We start from the raw sequence: 18,769 nt of genomic DNA, 5'->3' as shown, positions 1-18,769 counted from the left end.
AATAAAAATTGTTGTCTATCATGGACTTGACAGATTGCGAGACGATCGAAAAATGAGCGAGAAATGAAAAATAAGCTTTCGACGACGACGACGCCATGTGGAATGCAAATGATATTATTGATGTGGACCTTGATGCTGTATATTAGATGTGAGAAAGTGGCTTAATCAATTTTGTGCTTGCAGTATACCTCAGTGTGGTGCCAGAAAGTGAAGGCACGATAACTAGCCGACGATTGACCGAACCATTTAAATAATTATCAGAATATAATATTATTATTATATATATATACATATATAATACACCTATATGTGTGCATCGTTCACACACACATATTGTGTATACGGCCAGGGGCACAACCATTAACTCAAAGCGTGATAATAATAAACGGGATACCGTGGTTCAAGTGTGTCTCGAGCTGATGGAAAAACTATTATAATAATATATATATATATACTGCGGTAGGGGATCGTCCGTTTTATTTTTTTTTCATAAACGCTATAATCGGTTCATTCCGGTGTTCGACGATCGTGCCTACTTCTTCTTAGGTGGCGTTCGCGTTAACGTGTCTAAGGCGGTGTTCAATGCGCACACTTACGGCGTAGGTAAGACCAAGTCCGCTTTTCCGCCGGTGTAAACATAATACTTCCAGCGGGGTAAAACAAAAAACATTTTCACATAACATTGAACGGAATGAGTTACTATTACCGAGACAGAAATTCGAATCTAACTCCAAGCCTTATAACATAAGAGTGCGGCAATAACATACGATTTATGCTTGTCGTTGAAACCACATAACATATGCATGGTTAGCCAACTATCATGCTATCGAGCATTATAGGTACTCGTTAAACACCATTAGGTATACACAGGGGCGATTTTACGGGGGGAGGGGGGGGTATAGGGGGTTAGACACCCCCCGAATGTCGGCTACTGGAAGTACTGGTCGGCATTTTTTAGATTTCTCACATTCCTAAAAATGACAGTCAGCAGATATTACACTATACATAATTACAGAAAAATTCAATTATATAAATATTGAAACTTCTATAATAACACATTAATACATAGTTCATTCTTGATTTATCCTACATTATTTTCGGCATTCGGATAATCAAGGATATAATATTATATTTAATGAAAACTAAAACACCGACAATATATATAAAGCTTGTATACAAGCTATACATATATATAATATATATAATGGAAAAAATTGTGTGTTTATTATGCCTCGAATACTTAAACATTGACTTCTAAAGATTTTGTCAAGCGCCACTATTATACCGACGACATATTATGTTATTTGTGTACATCATCTGATATACACGGATGCGCGCAGAACATGTCGCGTTACTCATCGTCTGCTGCCAGCCGAAGGTTCGCGAAAATGTTGGAGTTTCTATTGTGCACCGATCCGGCAGCTTAACGAATAGTGTTAACGCTCGAGTCAAAAAACACAAATCTTGGGCAAGTCAAACTGCTGACGGCTTTTCCTTTTTTAGAGTAAGAACACAATGACGCACGCTCGCGAAAACTAGCCCGGAGTGCAGTGTCGTCAAACTAGTTGGTCGACGGGTCGACAGCCTGCAGTTAACGTTTTGCATTACACTAGTGTACCCGGTTAAATCGTAAAACAATTACTTTAACTACGTCAAAAGGGCGATAATATGTCTATCCGCCATCGCGAACCAGTCGAATAGTTCGAGCAATTAAATTCTTCAAGTTTTGAAAATCTACGCTTATGATGTTAATTGAAAAAAAAAGTACACCTGATATTTTCACCCTAGTCCATTTATTAATTCGCTAATGAACAGATTTTGGTACCAATAAGAGATTCAAAAAAACCCTACCATTCTAGAAAGGGATGGTCGTGCTTGGCGAATCCAAAATTCACTAATTCGCATGGTGCTGGAAAACAACTCAACAGGAAAGAAGATCGCTCAGAAGACCTTGAATGCGATAGGAATTGGGTATATCTGGGAATAACTATGGAGAGGCTGTAGAGCTACGGGAAGGGTGTATGACGGAATTATTCCAGCGTTTAATTTAGCCCTAAAAAAGGAGCCAAATGAAATTCTAAAATTTCGCGATTAGACTAGAAACTGATGATGCAGACCAATACCATTGTAATTTGTATCTGCCACTGTCTGGACGGTAGAGAACTGTGTTTACAGATGTCATATGAGCCCTAGGATAATTCGAATAAGATGCTCGCTCTACTTTTCAAAGTTTACAAAACAAAACCTGGAAAAATTAAAACGCCTCCATATTGAATTAGTCTTAATTGTAATTGATTGCTTTTTGTCCATCGTGAAATGTAAAAAATCAAGGCCCATTGTTTACACACTTCTAATACATTCATAGCGTGTTAGTGACAACGTACAAGTCATACTGGCCCCGTTGCCTTCTGAGTTTGTACAAACCAAGGAAAATGTACTCAACCGGCTAGTCTACCGTCTTCTGACGACTTATTCTTGCTAAACAAACCGCTCTGTACACGACATTAGACTGTGTACAGTGAAACAATGTTGCACGAACCGAGTCTCAGCTGAGAAGTTTTAGAAAACATTACGTTTGAGCACAAGTGAATTGGTAAAACAAATTTTACACAATATTCGTACGTCCTCGAGCAGCTACGCGAAACACATTCGATTATTATTATGTAGTCGGCTTAATTAGTATTCCTATTGCGAACTTTTTGGCCTACTTAGATTTTCAGACGGTCACGACAAATGTGTAATTGATATTTATAAATTATAAAATCATGTTTTTCGCGAGTGTATTGAATTTAGATCAATGGCCATCGTACGCGAAAAAACTGTATAACTTTTCGTAGTTCCACGGTCACAAAATCGACATTAAAGGAAACACACAATATGTGTTTATGTGAAACACAATTTTAAATGTAATTTATAAAATAACACCAAGAAGCGATATTATTGCTCTCTCGAAAAAACCTATTAAGTAGGTAATGAATAATTGTATTTGTGTGTTTTATAAGCTGTCAAATTGTTGACACATGTAACAATAATCAAGTAATTTGGAATAAGAAAAACAAATTAATTTTAATAGCATACCTATCAGTATATAGATCACCGTTGGCATAATTAATAATAATCAATAGCTGTTGCCACTTGAATACTACAATAAGTAATAGTTTTCATACACTAGTCGAAACGAGACAATTTTTTGCATTTTATAATAATATAATTTGTCTACTTTTGCCAGTAAACGATGGCGAAAAAAACGTAAACGAATATTATATACGAGTATTATATTAATACCCCTCTAGTACAGTGACATGGTTTCACGGTTGTCGAAGTGTTATATTATTATGTGTGCTAGTGGTTCACAACGCATGAGATCACCTTTATGGTTTATATCATAAACAATAATAGGTGCCCGACGGCGAAGGTCAACGAGAGGGTCAAAAACCTTCTAACATAAATACATATTATACACGGTGTATAGCCGTGTTTTGTGAAAAGAAGCGACGACAGCAATCGTCGTCCAATTTGAATCTATAACGTGTAAACGACTTTTACTTGTTCTCTCTACCTGTATATATACCTGCATACATAGTGTAGACCACCACATAGGAACTAAACTAATGGTAAACGCGTCGTCTTCATGCCAATTACAAATATTAGAGATCCGGAGCGCGTTTCAAGAATAATATTATTTATACTGACCAGTGTTTACCAAAATGCAAACCATGGCGACATCCGAATGGCAGATATATATAAACTAAATTATATATAATAAACTAGACTGCTAACTTAAGTGATAAGAATTAAAGTCATATTTATATCTGTGCATCCGAACGGCAGACGTCGGCAGGTACGGCTCTTGACCAGAAGCGAATATGTCGATACCGATATCACACTAACACGGGTGTATTAGGTATCTTGCTTGTTTTCTGTAAATCCAAACCATCATGATTTATGATAATATTATTTCATTACTGTCGTCGGACGGGGCGACACAACACCGAATAAGGATAATAATAATAACAATAATTATCGTTATTATCATTATTGTTGTCGGCGTCGCCCCACCAGCTGATGCGGCAACGGCAATCTTCTTGGCGGCTGCTGTTCTCCTTACCGTCGTCGGCCAATCAAGTTCACTAGCAATAACGACGACACCGCCGAGGAAGGTCAACGGCCGGCAGGCAACAGTAGTGGTGCCCACGGCGACTATGGCGAGCAACAGACATATAATAAAACAAAACTGTCATCGTCTCCGGAATTACACGACAGACAAAATGTATTTTTTCATAATAATACAATTTAGAGTAACAATATTATATATTAGACGACCTAGTCGCATCACATTGTATAATAATGCATAGAGCCGAACGGCGTGAAAATACATTTATATTATTATATAGTACGTATATTATAGCTGTTGGGCTGTGATCCAAAAAAAAAAGTGCAAGTACAAACGATAGAGTTTTACTTTCGAAATCGTCTACTGAGCAGACTCCATCCAATGTGATGCGCGTCTGTGTGTCGAATCTTAAGGCCTCCACGCCAAGCGTATTCTTCTCCGGTGTTGGTTTTACAATGTTTCAACAAACTGGCGCTGAATGTCATTTGAACATGAGACGGCGGAACGCTTCAGTCGACGACTGAAGGGATCAAACTGTCTAAAAGCAAATCCGGTTATGGCGTACTTGCGCAACAACCTGGTTCGATGTCCGGTAAGTATAGGATACGGATGTCCGGCGTGAAATCTTTGTGCAGTTTCCTTAAGTGTAATAATTGATACATACGGCCTTCACTATTACAGACGCGGTAACTCCTCCGGCAATCGAGTTTCGTTGCACATGCAATGCAATCCATCTATGTGAGGCTGTGAATCAGCAACACTGCCACAGATTAGATAAAAACTAGATGGTGCACTTCGCCGTTTACTGATGTCTAAAATCCTCCTCGACTTAATGTGACCACAAAACATTTTACCATAACGTGTTATCAAATAGTTTCTTTATAAGGACTCTTTTGTTTCGACCAGTGGACACTCCGAGTTGAGGAAGGTTTTGAAGACCTTCCGGAAGACGCGTCGTCGTGACACCCAGGGCCGATCACCTCAGCTGCGCGTTAACTAATTTTCAGAAGGTCGAGGAGGCAACGGTCGGAGGTCGTCGCCTAAACATGTGGGTCAGTGATTTCAAGTTCAGAGGCACTTGACTCGGAGAAGCACTCAACACACACACACACACACACGGCCGGCCCTGTAGGCGGTGTTCGGACAAGTGCATAATAATCGTACTTTAGAAAATAATCGCACACCAGTTCTTTCCTCAGGCCGGGGCAAATCGTTGGAATTTCGACGGCAGCACTCGAGTAGGGTGTTCGACTTGTAACAACCAAAATAAAAAAAAATATTAAAAAATATTACCATTGAAAGCACCGCATGTGGAATATATGCGCCGGGCACCTCGTTCCAAGTCGTAAAACGCATTCCAATCGCCGTGTATATACGTTGATACTACCTAATAAGATGCATATGTATATTTTTGTATACGTGTTGGGCATGTTATCATCCGGCACGCGCCGTGACGCGTGCACTATCAAAAACCCGCACCTTTTCACCGGTCGCATCACAAGTGCGCCTTTTATAGGTTAAGTTTATTTTTTGATGGATTTTCTTGAACCGGCGAAATCTATTCCAAGTGAATCGTTCAGGCTGCATCCGAATTCCGTCAATCGTAGGTACAAATTCCCCATCCCAGGTAAAAACAAAAATACAGTACTCACTAGTTCTACTAAAACTTTCATAACGAGAACTGACAAATTATAAACACCTAATTCATGGCCGTTTGCACCAAAACTGCAGTCAAACTATAAGTTAAATTCTACTGAAGTACACTTGGTGTCATTAAATATTGAAATCGTCCTTACACAAAATGTGTTTTCGACGAGTAATATTATATAATATGTGTGTACATTTTACCTACATATTAGAACGGACATGTTAAAACGTTCAATTAGATAAATAATAGAATTATCTACAGCTGTTGTTTGTCGTACGTTTAAGTTTCGTCTCGATTCGAATACAATACGGCTGTTGTTTACTATGTAATACTTTTTTTTATGAATAAAGCATTTTTAAATAATTAACCAGATAATTCATGTACGTTATTTCGTGTGTTATCCATAGCTACCGGCTACTGAATAGATTGCAGGCGAATATGGGACGGAAATCGGATACTCGGAGAGCCTCAGAAAAAATAAAAAGCAGACGGGGGTCACTTTCAATGTAAACAAAAAATGTGACGACCATTTTGTAAAGACCTATTTAATATTATGTGTTACATCTCTATCCACGACTAAAAATAATAATGTATATATACAACATTATACATATAGTGGTGAATAGACTTAACGGCCGCCGCGTTTTCGTGTGACAAGTATCTTGCCCGTGTTAACTTTTATCAGTGTCCCGGGTCTGGCTGAACTAACCCAAGACGGAACTAGTAGCCTAATATACAATATCGTTAATCCCGATTTTTTATGTTTTTAAGACACCATTCGTATGCAGCCTGTGTGAAGTGTATGTGTGTGTGTGTGTGAAGAAACGGTTAGCGTTCACTTTCCTAAACGCTAAGGGGCACTTCTACATAGCTACTATTTAAACAACGGCTGTTGAAAATGAACCTTGATCATCAGTTGATATATTATCGTCGGACCAATGGATTTTTTCGCACGTGGATCAGTTCATGCCACGGTGCCCGATTGCAATAACAATATAATATTATATTGGCAGTCTAATGACCCCGGATTCGTAGATCCGTCTGGTCCGGTCCGCTCTCTAGCCGCAGGGCCAGACGGTTGACCTCGGGCCTAAGTAGTTGAGTCAGTTTCTCGTTTTCAACATAATATCGTATTAACCGATTAGCGTTCTCATCGTCAGCTACCACCACACCGCCCGCACGATAGATTTAAATTATATAACATAAATAATAAAAAATATAACCGCTGATCCCGTGTCTACCGGATAGTAATTACTAATTAGTCCCCCTACCTTGACCGGCAACGGTACTGACCGGCTGTGCCCGCCTCGTTTACTGGAAATAACATAATAAACTTAGAAGCGTTAAAAAAAACTGTGAACGATTCGGACCCGCCGCCGGCTGGAGAATAAATACAATTTTTTATAATACCTACACTAATAAACCGCCAAAGACCGAACCCATGGGAAAGTCAAATCATTTTGACACACTAAACACACGACCAACCGCGCCGCCGTCGAGTTGTGTTCTCGGTTAGGGGTCCGACGACGATTTTATTTTGGAACACGGCCTTACTTCAGGTGGCCAGTGTATCTGCTAGTCGGTTGTGACATGATAATATTATTGTAGCTTTTAAGAAATATTCCTCCATACGCGCATCGTTTGTCACGAACAATTATTACCAAAAAACGTTAAACTAACGCCCAACACGATCGTCCTAATGACCACCTTTGAACACCTCGAACACGGTAGTTTAGCATTTTAGTTCACTAACAATAATGAACCTACCTACCTACCTACCTACGCTGGGACGTTAGACTATTTGTATCTAGTGGCGATTCTAGGTGTTGACGTTGCGTGGACAAGAAAATATAATGACCTTGAGCGCAATCGACGACAACTAATAGAATAGAGAGCTTTGAGAGAATCTAAACCGCAGGCTGATACGCGGGAGTTGTAAGGATGCAAACATTACTCGGTTGTTTTTTCCAAAAAATTACTTATATTAGTTACAGGTAAAATTATGGTTGGTTCAGTTTTCACAGCTAATAAACATTCTTGATCGCAGTGGCGTGTTGACACTTTGTTCCAGGCATAATGGAAAGAGTGTCGTTTTACTTACATTATTATAGCACCTACCAAATTAAACTGTAATCAAAGATGGACATTGATATAAGATACAAAATGTAGTGCTTTTCAAAATACCTACGTTTATGTTTTAGTGAGAGATTTGTCGAAATAAAAATAAATGTAGCACTAATTTTAAGTTTTAAGATTTAGTATAGAAAAAATCCAACCTCCCCCCCCCCTCTCCGCTAATGTTCGACCTAATCTTTGACTGAATTATGGTATGTCCTAATATAAACTATGTATAACAATGTGGTAAGGCCCTATACGGCCCTAAAAATATTATATGGGAAAACATACACCGTTGGACGCGTCTCGAAATATTAAAATTTGGCTTCATTACTAAAATTTGTCCAATGTCCATTGTGCAACACCTACTTTAGTACAAAATGTACTCACATTGTTGTACTGCAGCGATATCCTGTTGTACTCGTCCTGGTAGGCCTTTTTCGCTTTCCTTTTCTCCGCGCAAATGTTGGCGATCCGGTCCAGCGTGTTCTTCTCGATGCGGTCGCAGACGCCGCGGATGGCCCGGCTGGCCGCGTCCAGCTCGTCCAGCAACCGCTTCCACGCGCCGGCAACCAGACTGCCGGTGGTTGGGTCGCACTTCAAGCCTTGCGCGCACACGGCGCTCAGCGAGGCTGCGTATTCGCGGTCGCACTTGAGCTTGCTGGTAACGCAGCGCCGCATCACCTCCAGCATACGGATCTCGGCTTCTTGTCGGCCCACCAGGGCCTCGTACTCCGGTTTGCCCTGGCCGCCGCCTCCACCACCGCCGCCGCCGCCTCCCGTGTACCCCATGACGTCTAGTCGGCCGAGCAAGTGGTCATGTCAACAGAGACACCGTCGTTGGCGGGCCCAAAACAACGCACAGCTGGTCGATTGTGGTCTTCGCCGTTGGCCAAGTAAACACAAATAGTCGGACTCGAAACGACAACAGTCCGATTATTATTTCATTAAGTTTTAAAAAAACCCGATAGTACACTTTATTGAAAACAATAACTAACTACAACGAGCACCGAACACGACAGGAACGAACTATACCACGGACACAGACTACACCGCACAAAACCCGAACCCGACTAACCTGCGTCCCGCGTCCGCGTCGCGACGGTCTACCAAAGAGCGGAACGAAAATAAACACGCACGCACGCACATACATGTACACACTTGCGCGGGGTTTGTCGTCGTCGTAGTCGTCTCGCCGCGCCGCGCCGTCAGTGTGACCAACCCAACACAAGACGGACGGTCACGTCTGACAAGAACTGTCTCGTCTTGAGTTAAAAATACGGCGCTCGTCTCGGCAGCTGAACGTACCTAACTCGATTACAACACTTCTTGTCATTCATTCGGGTGTAACATATTATTCACTCTTCAGACGATATTATACATTTATCAAATTGATTTTCAGTTTGAAAAAACAAATACCAATATTTTATGCCCATTTTTCGAAACAAAATCAAGTTATAGCTAAAAGCTACTGTGTAAGTCAACAGTATATTGATTGGTATATGCTAATAATTTTTTTTATAAGACCAATTACCATCACAGCGTCCTAAAAAAAAGTTTTGGGTGGCTTTTCATAATTGTTTTACCAAAACATAGCTACGCAGATTGAGTATTACTCTATCTATCCATGATGGTATTAAAGCAAAAGCGCCCATTATGACTGATGCCATCGAAAGATGATGACATTTCGAAAAAATGTCATATAATACAATATTTTCAATACAATCCTTATTATAGTCTTACATGAATGTTGACTACTAACAGCGTAAAGATCGTTAATTGTGTGTATAAGGTCTAAGAGAATGCCAACTCTAGTAAAAATATTAAATAAATATTTAATTATTTACTTTGTTCGACGGTTAATTTTTTGATATATTTTATTATACAAGCAAATTTAATTTACACCTATTAATTAAGTATGTAATTAGGTTGTTCAACTTAATTGCATTTTTTATAAGTTAGGCTGCTAGTATTGGAGGACACTATTTAAACAATTCCTATTTAAACAATATCAGCAGTGATGTACAGTCATTATTGATACCGACCAATTCAGTTTATCAGTTAAAATGATTTACCGGTAATATTGTTATGAAATTTCCCTTTAATCTGAATTTTGCATCGCTTTTTTGAGCGGATTGTGAAGTTTTTACTTTTTACTCATTAAGACCTATACCATGTACACCGTTTTTCTAGTCTACCCGATTACGAAGAATGCATTTTATTTGGCCCATGATGGTTTTAGAACAGAAAACACCTATTACAAAAAATATAGAACACACATTTCGGACACAATTATTATCTTTTGTTTTAAATACATGTTTTATTACTGTTTTAAAATAGTAAAAATATACCTATTTTTAAGTACCTATTGAAATCCTATACTAAACAATTATTATATTAAAAAAAAAGAAGAATATGTCATTTCACTATAATGGCGTAAATAATGTCTAATCCGGGGCATTATGTAGGCAATTCAAGTGCTCATATGAATAGCATGCCCAAATTCCTAACGTTCCAAAGAACGGCATTTATACCGAACAACTTGGTTTACTTTTTTTGATAAACAATTTAATGATTTTTAATTTTAATCGAAGAAATTAAATTATAAGATATTAATGAACCACATAATTAAAAAAAAATACAAATAATGTTGTCTCTTCTATAAAATAAATTGCAATTACATTTGACCCATCCGTTTATAAAATATATTTTGTACAAAAGTTATAGCATTGTCAAAATACTGGTGAGGCACCCTGTAAAAAGCTGTTTATTAATAATATTTGCTCATACAAAGCTAAAATATATTCACGTTTTTTTTTAAACCCAATCAACTAGGCGATAAATAACTGTAATCAAACCTTAAAATTTGAACACCCTTGTCCCCTCTTCTTATTACAATCTTTGTGTTTTTAATGCAACTAAAACAAACGGTTAAGTGCAGAAAGGGGACTTGTCTACCAGTTTCAAGTTGACCAGTGGTACGCTCACATTATTTTTTTGAAATTGTCGAGAAGATTTTATTTTAAGGGTGGATAATATGCTTATTTATTTATTTTGGCAACTAGCTCTTTCCCACTCTTATCTAAGACAGTTTTTCGTGTCTCCTGTAAAATTTGGTTTTATGGACATTTCCCTCTCTGTAATAATATAAAACACTAATAATCATTAGTAATTCATATAGTATCAAATATTTTTACAATTAAGACCCCAACAAACTCTCGATATTGCCTGCTAGAGCAGGCGATTTAACCCTTTTTCGGTTTAAAAACTGTTTTCAGATCATACACACACAACTTTATGTTCATGATAACTTTTTTTATTTTTTGGTACAAACGCCATTCGGCTTTTGACTATATAATACTTATAAAATACACATACAGATATAACATACACTTTATGTATATATACACTTTTAAAGATATAAATTAATTACTACTAATACTATTCTTAGAAAAGCTATAAATTGGGCTCATCACTCCTTGATAAGCTATTGACCAGAAATGACTCTTCTTAAAGGATCATCCTTTAAATAATTTGTTCTTACAGAATCTGAGTAGTAGAGTTCATATGATGGGGTTATCCCTGGGACTCCAGATAAATCGATCGAGCCAGAAACCAAGCCATTTAAAAATTTAATATAATTTCTCATTTCACTAAGTGTAGATACATTAGGAGCCGTTAAGACAGGCTAATATTCATGGGGTTTATGATGAATACCCATGGGAAAGCATTTTCAAAAATCGGTTTAGATCCGAACTATTGGAAATGTGTAATTTTTTTATTTAGTCACAGTACCTAGATATGGACACCGGCCGCAGAAGGTGGAAACTTAAACGCGCGCGCTGACTGGACATCAGATCGACTTTTAGCCCCCCCCCCCTCACACTTTTAGGTCTAAGGTACAGAATTATTATCCCGCCCGTGCCCCCAGTCTTCTTTGATCATGTCGGCAGCCTTTTCTCCAACCATTATGGTCGGCGCGTTCGTATGGGCGGCCGGCACTCGAGGAAATATGGACGCATCGACCACCCTGAGGTTTTTGACGCCGTGCACTCGCAGTCTCGGGTCCACCACCGCCGTCGGATCTCCGGCCGGTCCCATTTTGCAAGTGCCCGACAAGTGGTAAATGGAAAAGCTCATATGCCGGGCCGAGCACTTCCAATAGGCGTCCGAGTCGAACGGGTGATGGGCGCAGCCGGGCAAAGGGGTAGCGAACACGCGGGCCCCGAGCTTCCTCATGGCGTCCGTCTTCAACATGCGCTGCACTATCCGCACCCCGGCCACGATCACGTCCAAGTCGGTCTCGTCGGCAAAGTAATTGGGATCGATGAGAGGCTGGTGCCAAGGGTCGGTGTCCCTCAGCCATATGCGGCCTCTGCTCTTGGGCCGCATGACCATTGGGAAAATGTTGAAGCTATCCGCAGACTTGATGGGCCTGTATACCGCGTCGTACACGTCGGTCCGCAAACCGCATAGTTTGTATACCGACTCGTCTGCGGTGGCAGATCCGGACAGCAAAAGAAGCTCCAGGTTCGTATGGCCGTCGGGATCGCCGGGTCGGTCGGTGTCGAAAAACGCCAAAGCCTCCGTGCCGCCGGCCAACGACAACACCCCGCTGTGCCGGACCGTGTAATTGTAAAATATGTACGGGTCTTCCCCCAACCTGTCGGACCTGGTAGTCACGGTGTCGTTGACCAATATCAACAGGCTGTTTAGAGTTATGTGGTCCATCATGTTTTCGCCGACCGGCAAGTCGTTGACCACGGGCACGCCCTTGGCTTGCAAGTGCGCTCTCGGTCCGATGCCGGACAGCAGAAGAAGGTGCGGCGAACCGATAGCGCCGGCCGAAACGATCACCTCTTTCCGGGCGTACACCCTGTACTTCTTGCGGCCGGTCACGAACTCTACGCCGACCGCCGTTTTCGATACACGGTCGATCAGCACACGAGTGACGGTGCTGTACTTTTTCACGTGCAGGTTGCGCCTTTTGTTTGCCGGAAAGAGAAACGCGGTGTTTGTACTCCATCGTCTGCCTTTGTCCATAGTTACCTGAAATATACCGTCAACGATTCGATTTGAGATTTTTAATTTGAATTCATCTTTTTTTATTGTATACATTTCGAAGCATTAAATACACAGAAAAAAATACATAGTTGGTCCAACTAAAATTATGGTTAATATAGGGAGACAACAAAATTTAACTTCAATATGCAGCTGAGAAAATATTGTTATTACAATGTTTTATTTCTATTTTTCTATTTATGTATTTGGACAATAATTTCTATACCGCATACTGCTACTGCTACTGCTTGGAGGTTAACCATATCTCCCAGACAGGGTACAAACTTCTTCTTTATTTTGAATTTTAGTTGCAGTTTTAGGGTTTCATGTCTAAACATTAGACTGATAATAGATCTATAGTAGGGCTTCTTTTATTATGCAAGGAACCAGCAAAAAATATATATTTTTTTTAAATACTACTCATGTCGTATAAATTTCCTTCTCTATCTTTTTTATCTTAATGTGTCTAAGACTATAATTTTTTTTAAATAGTCAATTAAGCATAATTCCTTCCAGATACGGAATATTTTATAATATCAGGTCCATGGTTAACAACTACTGGTTTATGCGGTAAGTAACTTACTAAGTAGACTTAAGTTGTATATTTTGCAATCTGTCATTCATAATGTAAATTAAAAAATATATCCTCTCAGTTACATCATAACAATGTTTTATGTACAAACTACAAAGTATATTTACTTATAATAGTTTTATCTCACGAAAGCAGGGCACGCAACAATATCACATCCGGAAAAAAAAACATGTTTTTTTGCTATGTTAATTACACTTAGTTATACATATTTGAAGGTCGCTGTTTTCAAAAATAATGTGTTCATTTTCATTTTTGACCAATTGGCTATTGTTGCCGAGATATTGCCTTAGTTATGCATATTTCTTTCAATCGTAAATGACAGTTACTTGCAAGTAGTCGACGCCTATTTGCTTTTGACCGTTTATGTCTAAGACGGGATGTCCTATCTGCGATGCCGCATCCACAAAAGCTTTGGCAACGGGTGTCCTGTACAGCACTTCGGTGACCGATAAAGGCCCGTGTTTCCCGTGATAACCGTCGTCGGACCGTGTCAATTTGGCGTTTTCCGATTTCATAAAGTATTTGAGCACTTGGTCATAACCCCAACCTACAACAAACGACCACCTGTCAAGCGTGCACACTAATCGTTTTTTAATAAACATATTCTACTATTTTATTAATATAAAACCATCGCTGACCGTCGTTGCCCATTGCGGCCCAGTCGTCGTAATCTTTTCTGTTGCCTCGATTGTATATCATGAAGTTCAACACGCTCGAGCCTCCCATCACTTTTCCTCTGGGGAACTTACAGCGTCGTTCGTCGAAGCCTACACCAAAGTACATAGTTATAGTAGGTATCTGAACCGGATACCCGACTAATAGAATCCGTATGGGTAACAATTATTTAGGGTTAATAAAAAGTGCAGCATGTAAAAAGAAGAGCTGAATGCCACTTCTCAACTTTAGGTAGACAAATCAAGCATTTTTCTCTTAGATTTGTTTAATAAGTGAGTTTGATTTTAGTCGGAGTTTAAAATTATTGAATTTTAAGTGTTATGTTCTTCTTTCTATCTTTCTATATATATAAATAAAAATGAAATGTTATTCGTAGCTAATCGCATCACATGAGAACGGCTGGACCGTCTTTGTTTAATGTACGTAATAGTCCGAATAAGGTTTTAGCGGATAGAAAAATTGGAAAAGTTGCCCGGAAAATTTAAAATTGTAGTGAAAGTTTATTTCAATAGAGGCATTACGTGCGCAAATATCACAACTGACAGCTAATCTGCTGACATATGGACAGTTTGACTTATTGCATAGCCCCTAGCCCACTGGGCGAAGCCAGGGCAACGCAACTATTTATAATAACTATAACTATATCTAGAGTTTGGCATTTTTTACTCGAATAACGAATAATAAATAATCTATTCAAATAATCTAAGATGATTTCTTGTAATAATTTTTAGATAAAAAATCATCTACATAATGCCCAACTCTGACCATATCCGAATACAAATAATTATAAAATATATAGATTTGTGTACTTAAGCACGAGTTATTCATTGGCACGGAAGTATATTTCCAATTGACAGTCGTCGCTTGTAATAAAGGAGCAAATAACGGCACGTCCATTACATGTGTAGCCTTCTCGCCGGCTTCGATTAACAACACATTCCACTGGCCGATCTAAACACAAAAATTTATTAATTATCCAAAAGTCGTTTAAAATGTTTCAAGCAGTGAAACTTTAAACTATTTGAGTTATTCATTATTTAATAACAATGATGAGTTCGTAGATCGCGAGGAAAGGCCAAAGGGGTTTTGAATTAGAATGGCACGTTAACATGGTTCTATATTTTAAATTACAAAAATTTGGATTTTTCCACCACTCTGTTGTTTATAATTATTATTAATTAAAGAGCTATACTTAAAATAATGTCGCAAGAACATTTGTAAATGGTTTTGCGAAAATCATACTGTTCCTCATTTGGTTTTCTTAATTTTCTTCATACCACCAAGTTCATTAGGCTCTGTAATTTGTAAAGTTATCATAACCCTTAATATTTATGAATTCTTAATTTGTGGTAGAGTAAATAGAAATAACCCAAGAACAGTTAAAATAAGGCGTCTAGTTTTAAAACCAGCTAAAAGCAATTTTAGAACATTTTCACAAACAAAAAATAATTTGTTCGAATGGGCGATTTGAAAACCAACCAAGGTTTTACCAACACAGTTTGAGTTAGCTATAAATTATAATCTTTATATGATAAAGAATTAATTAATTATTTATTCAATAATAGTTTTACATATCATGTAACAGTGGCCACATGTATAAAAACCCGTTATTAAAATGTCTTTTAGCTGGTTTTGAAAGTAGACTCTTTAAATGTAAATAAACCAAACATTAGCTTTCTTCACACAAAGTTGTCGATCCACTTAATTAAACTAATATAAATTTTAATGTACATTGTGGAAAATCAAATTCTACAATAATGCTCATATACATTATATATATATATATAAATATATATATATGAGTTTTTTTATGAGTTCGTTCATAGTCACTACTCACTGTGTTACTTACGAAATCTATTTAAAATTCTGCTATAATATTTTTATTAATATTAGGTAAAATATGCTTTATTCATTATTGTACATTGCGGGAAATTATATGCTATAATAGTACTCTAGATTATATATGATTTGTTTATGCGGTCATTGTGTTACTTATGAGTTTAATTTAATATTCCAATTGTAATTCTGCTATTATAATTTAATTCATATTAGTAAAATAAACTTTCTTAATTATTGATTATGATCTAGGAGAGATAATATTTGTGTTAAATTGTGGTGAGTGTTACTGACAACTTATAACAAACAAATAAATACTAAATTTAAACATTAGAAACGTAAGACTAAACTAGTTTAGGGGGTTAAAAGAATCACCGGTTTATTGTATTGTAAATACTTTTTGAGGTTGAAATTTTAACTGTGATAAGTATTTGTATGGGTCAGCTGGGTTGGTAAAAATATAACATTAATTTTGTAGTGACTTTCATTTAAAAAAAAAAAACAGTAATATTTCTCAATCGAGTGGTTCTTAAAGGTAGTAGTAATATAATAGTAAACGGGGAAAACTCTTTTGGGGAGGTATTTTTAATTTTTATTAAAATTATGAAGAGGGGCCCCCAAAGATATTTTGCCTTATGGTTTTTAAAATGCCTAAATCAGGCTCTGATTGTACCGGCACACTTAACGTTTTACGTTTTTAAGTAGAAGGGTATGGATAAGGCGGCACTGGGTTTCATTTTTTTTTCAAATTTAAATTAAAAGTACAATAAGTATAATATTAGTTCTCAACCATTTTTTAAAAAGCAGGCACCTTAGAATATAATTCTTAGGTCGTTAAAGATGAGTGATCCATCTGATGTAAGACACTCATTTTCTTGGGAAATATGAACATTTTGAAAATTATTTTTTTTCTATACTTTTAAGTACATAATTAATATTTTACTATATTTTTCAATACATAGAAAATGTTTACCTTCATCGATTATGCGTAAAATACATTTTTGTCTACATATTAATGGGAGTAACATATTCTCATTAAAAAAAAATCAGACCCATACTTTGAAAATTATTTTAAAAATGAGTCTTACATCCCATGGATTACCTCGTATAAACCTTAAATACCAGTTATTATTTATCTAATCCGGTAATTTTTAATTTTGGTATCTAATTTATAAACAATGACAAATATACACCTAACCCTTGCTATGGTACTGGTATTATTTAATAAATATACATATTTAGCCAGTTCATTTGTTGTTTATCTCATGTTTTATTAATTTTTGAAGTTATGTTGTTTATCTCATGTTTTATTAATTTTTGAAGTTATGTTGTTTCTTCAATATCACATATTTCTTGCATATATAATTCGACACAAGGACTTTAAATTGGACTGAAAGTAGATTAAGCGTGTTTTTTTTCATGTATATACCAATGAAGCCTATAAATCTACATAATTTACATAATCACGTAATCTACGTCGCACAATAATTAAATACTTGGAATAATTTTTAAAGAAATACATAAAAAAGTATATTTTCATCAAATTAAATAGATCCGCATCAAACAATTTTTAGTGTAATTTGGCGCTATTACCAACATTAAATACATATTAAATTGTATTGAAGTTACTCTTAGTCTTGGCATACTTTTTTTTATTAGACTATAACCACTTATTTTTTTTTTTTCAATAAACAAAAAAAAACAGCAAGAATACAAAAAAATGTTAATTAAGTTTTAGGATCTGTTGGTTGTATTGGTATGGCATAAACGAGTAATTATCGAACCGGCTACAATAATAATAGTCTAAAAACCTGACTGGAAAATAATTCAGAACTTATGGTAAAAACATAATAGTATGTACTTGAGCAACACCAAAGTTTATTTAAGTATACCATCACTCTTACCTCGGATAATCTGCTGGCCACAACGGCCCCCGCACTGCCTGCTCCGACCACTATGAAATCGTACTCACGGAGGACGTGCTTTTGATTTTTCGGCTCGTTACGTTCCCATTGGTTAGACTCTTCTATGAATGAAAGTAACGGCTCCAACATCGGAGGCTGGCTCGAGTCGAACGAATGGCCGAAACCAAAGGAGTGGACAAATGCCGGAAACACATAGAAAAAGGCTAGGGCCGCCTTCCAAAGTGTCCAAGTCATGCTATTGCACGAGGTTGCTCACTACTCTGTTTGTATCCAAGACAACACTAGACCGCACTGGAGCTGGCAACGTTCTGTTGCCAAGATGTTGCGGTAATGAACTTCCAATGGACAAGACGAATACTACACTGACCGGCGGTCAACGATCGCTGAGCATGGCAAATAATACGGTCGTTATAAACAATACAGTCAACGAAACTAGTTTGTTGATCCAGAGGTTGCGCAACCCGTTTACGTGGGATCGTCTGGGCTCACATAAACATTAGACCTTGAAATATCAAAGTACCCGAAGTCGTTGGAATTCCAAATTTTGAAAAAATTCGCCAAAAATATAATTACAGTGGCGGCCCGCCATTTCCCATTAAAAAAGTCTTTAGCTACTAATAAATTATTAATTGAGTTTCTTGGTCGTCTTTCGTTTTTTGTTCCACAACGTATTACAACGTTATCAAATATTACCTTTTAAACTCCCATTCAGCAAACAAATTATGCATTGAATTGTCCAATTTCCCGAATTATGTATTTGTCAAATAAATATAAGATAGACTATTTCACGAATCAGTCATTAT

General features: G+C 37.4%; 2 protein-coding genes across 3 annotated transcripts in view; both read right to left on the bottom strand.

Moving 5' to 3' along the window:
• Positions 1-8,996, bottom strand: part of LOC126840210 (tyrosine-protein kinase Fer) — a 34,680-nt gene extending 25,684 nt beyond the window's left edge. For both annotated transcript variants that reach the window (XM_050575809.1, XM_050575810.1), the window contains exon 1: positions 8,268-8,996. In XM_050575809.1, coding sequence (XP_050431766.1) covers positions 8,268-8,669 — 402 coding nt within the window. In that variant the 5' untranslated portion in view covers positions 8,670-8,996. The remainder of the gene's footprint in view (positions 1-8,267) is intronic.
• Positions 8,997-11,202: 2,206 nt separating this feature from the next.
• On the bottom strand, positions 11,203-18,327 carry LOC126840263 (glucose dehydrogenase [FAD, quinone]-like). The gene is made up of 5 exons (XM_050575893.1): positions 17,946-18,327; positions 15,015-15,156; positions 14,169-14,297; positions 13,857-14,077; positions 11,203-12,926 (listed from the first exon to the last, which is right to left on the bottom strand). Exons 1-5 carry the CDS (start codon positions 18,198-18,200, stop codon positions 11,772-11,774), a joined length of 1,902 nt encoding a protein of 633 aa, XP_050431850.1. The 5' UTR covers positions 18,201-18,327; the 3' UTR covers positions 11,203-11,771.
• Positions 18,328-18,769: the final 442 nt, after the last annotated feature.

Source organism: Adelges cooleyi, unplaced genomic scaffold, assembly GCF_023614345.1.
Source record: "Adelges cooleyi isolate 19-005CV unplaced genomic scaffold, UGA_ACOO_1.1 ACOO_flye_CR_arks_rails_tigmint_CR_PRNA_376, whole genome shotgun sequence".
Taxonomy (NCBI): Eukaryota; Metazoa; Arthropoda; class Insecta; order Hemiptera; family Adelgidae; genus Adelges; species Adelges cooleyi.
The sequence above is the reverse complement of the archived record's forward strand: the minus strand, read 5'-3'. Positions and strand labels throughout refer to the sequence as shown.

What these genes read in the sequence shown, in the direction of transcription:
- LOC126840263 (XM_050575893.1), bottom strand. Translation starts at nt 18,200, where the DNA reads ATGACTTGGACACTTTGGAAGGCGGCCCTAGCCTTTTTCTATGTGTTT. An exon ending in AATGAATAACTCGTGCTTAA is followed by an intron (nt 14,298 to 15,014) that starts GTACACAAATCT and finishes ACTTTGGTGTAG; the next exon opens with GCTTCGACGAACGACGCTGT. An exon ending in TAGGCGTCGACTACTTGCAA is followed by an intron (nt 12,927 to 13,856) that starts GTAACTGTCATT and finishes GGTATATTTCAG; the next exon opens with GTAACTATGGACAAAGGCAG.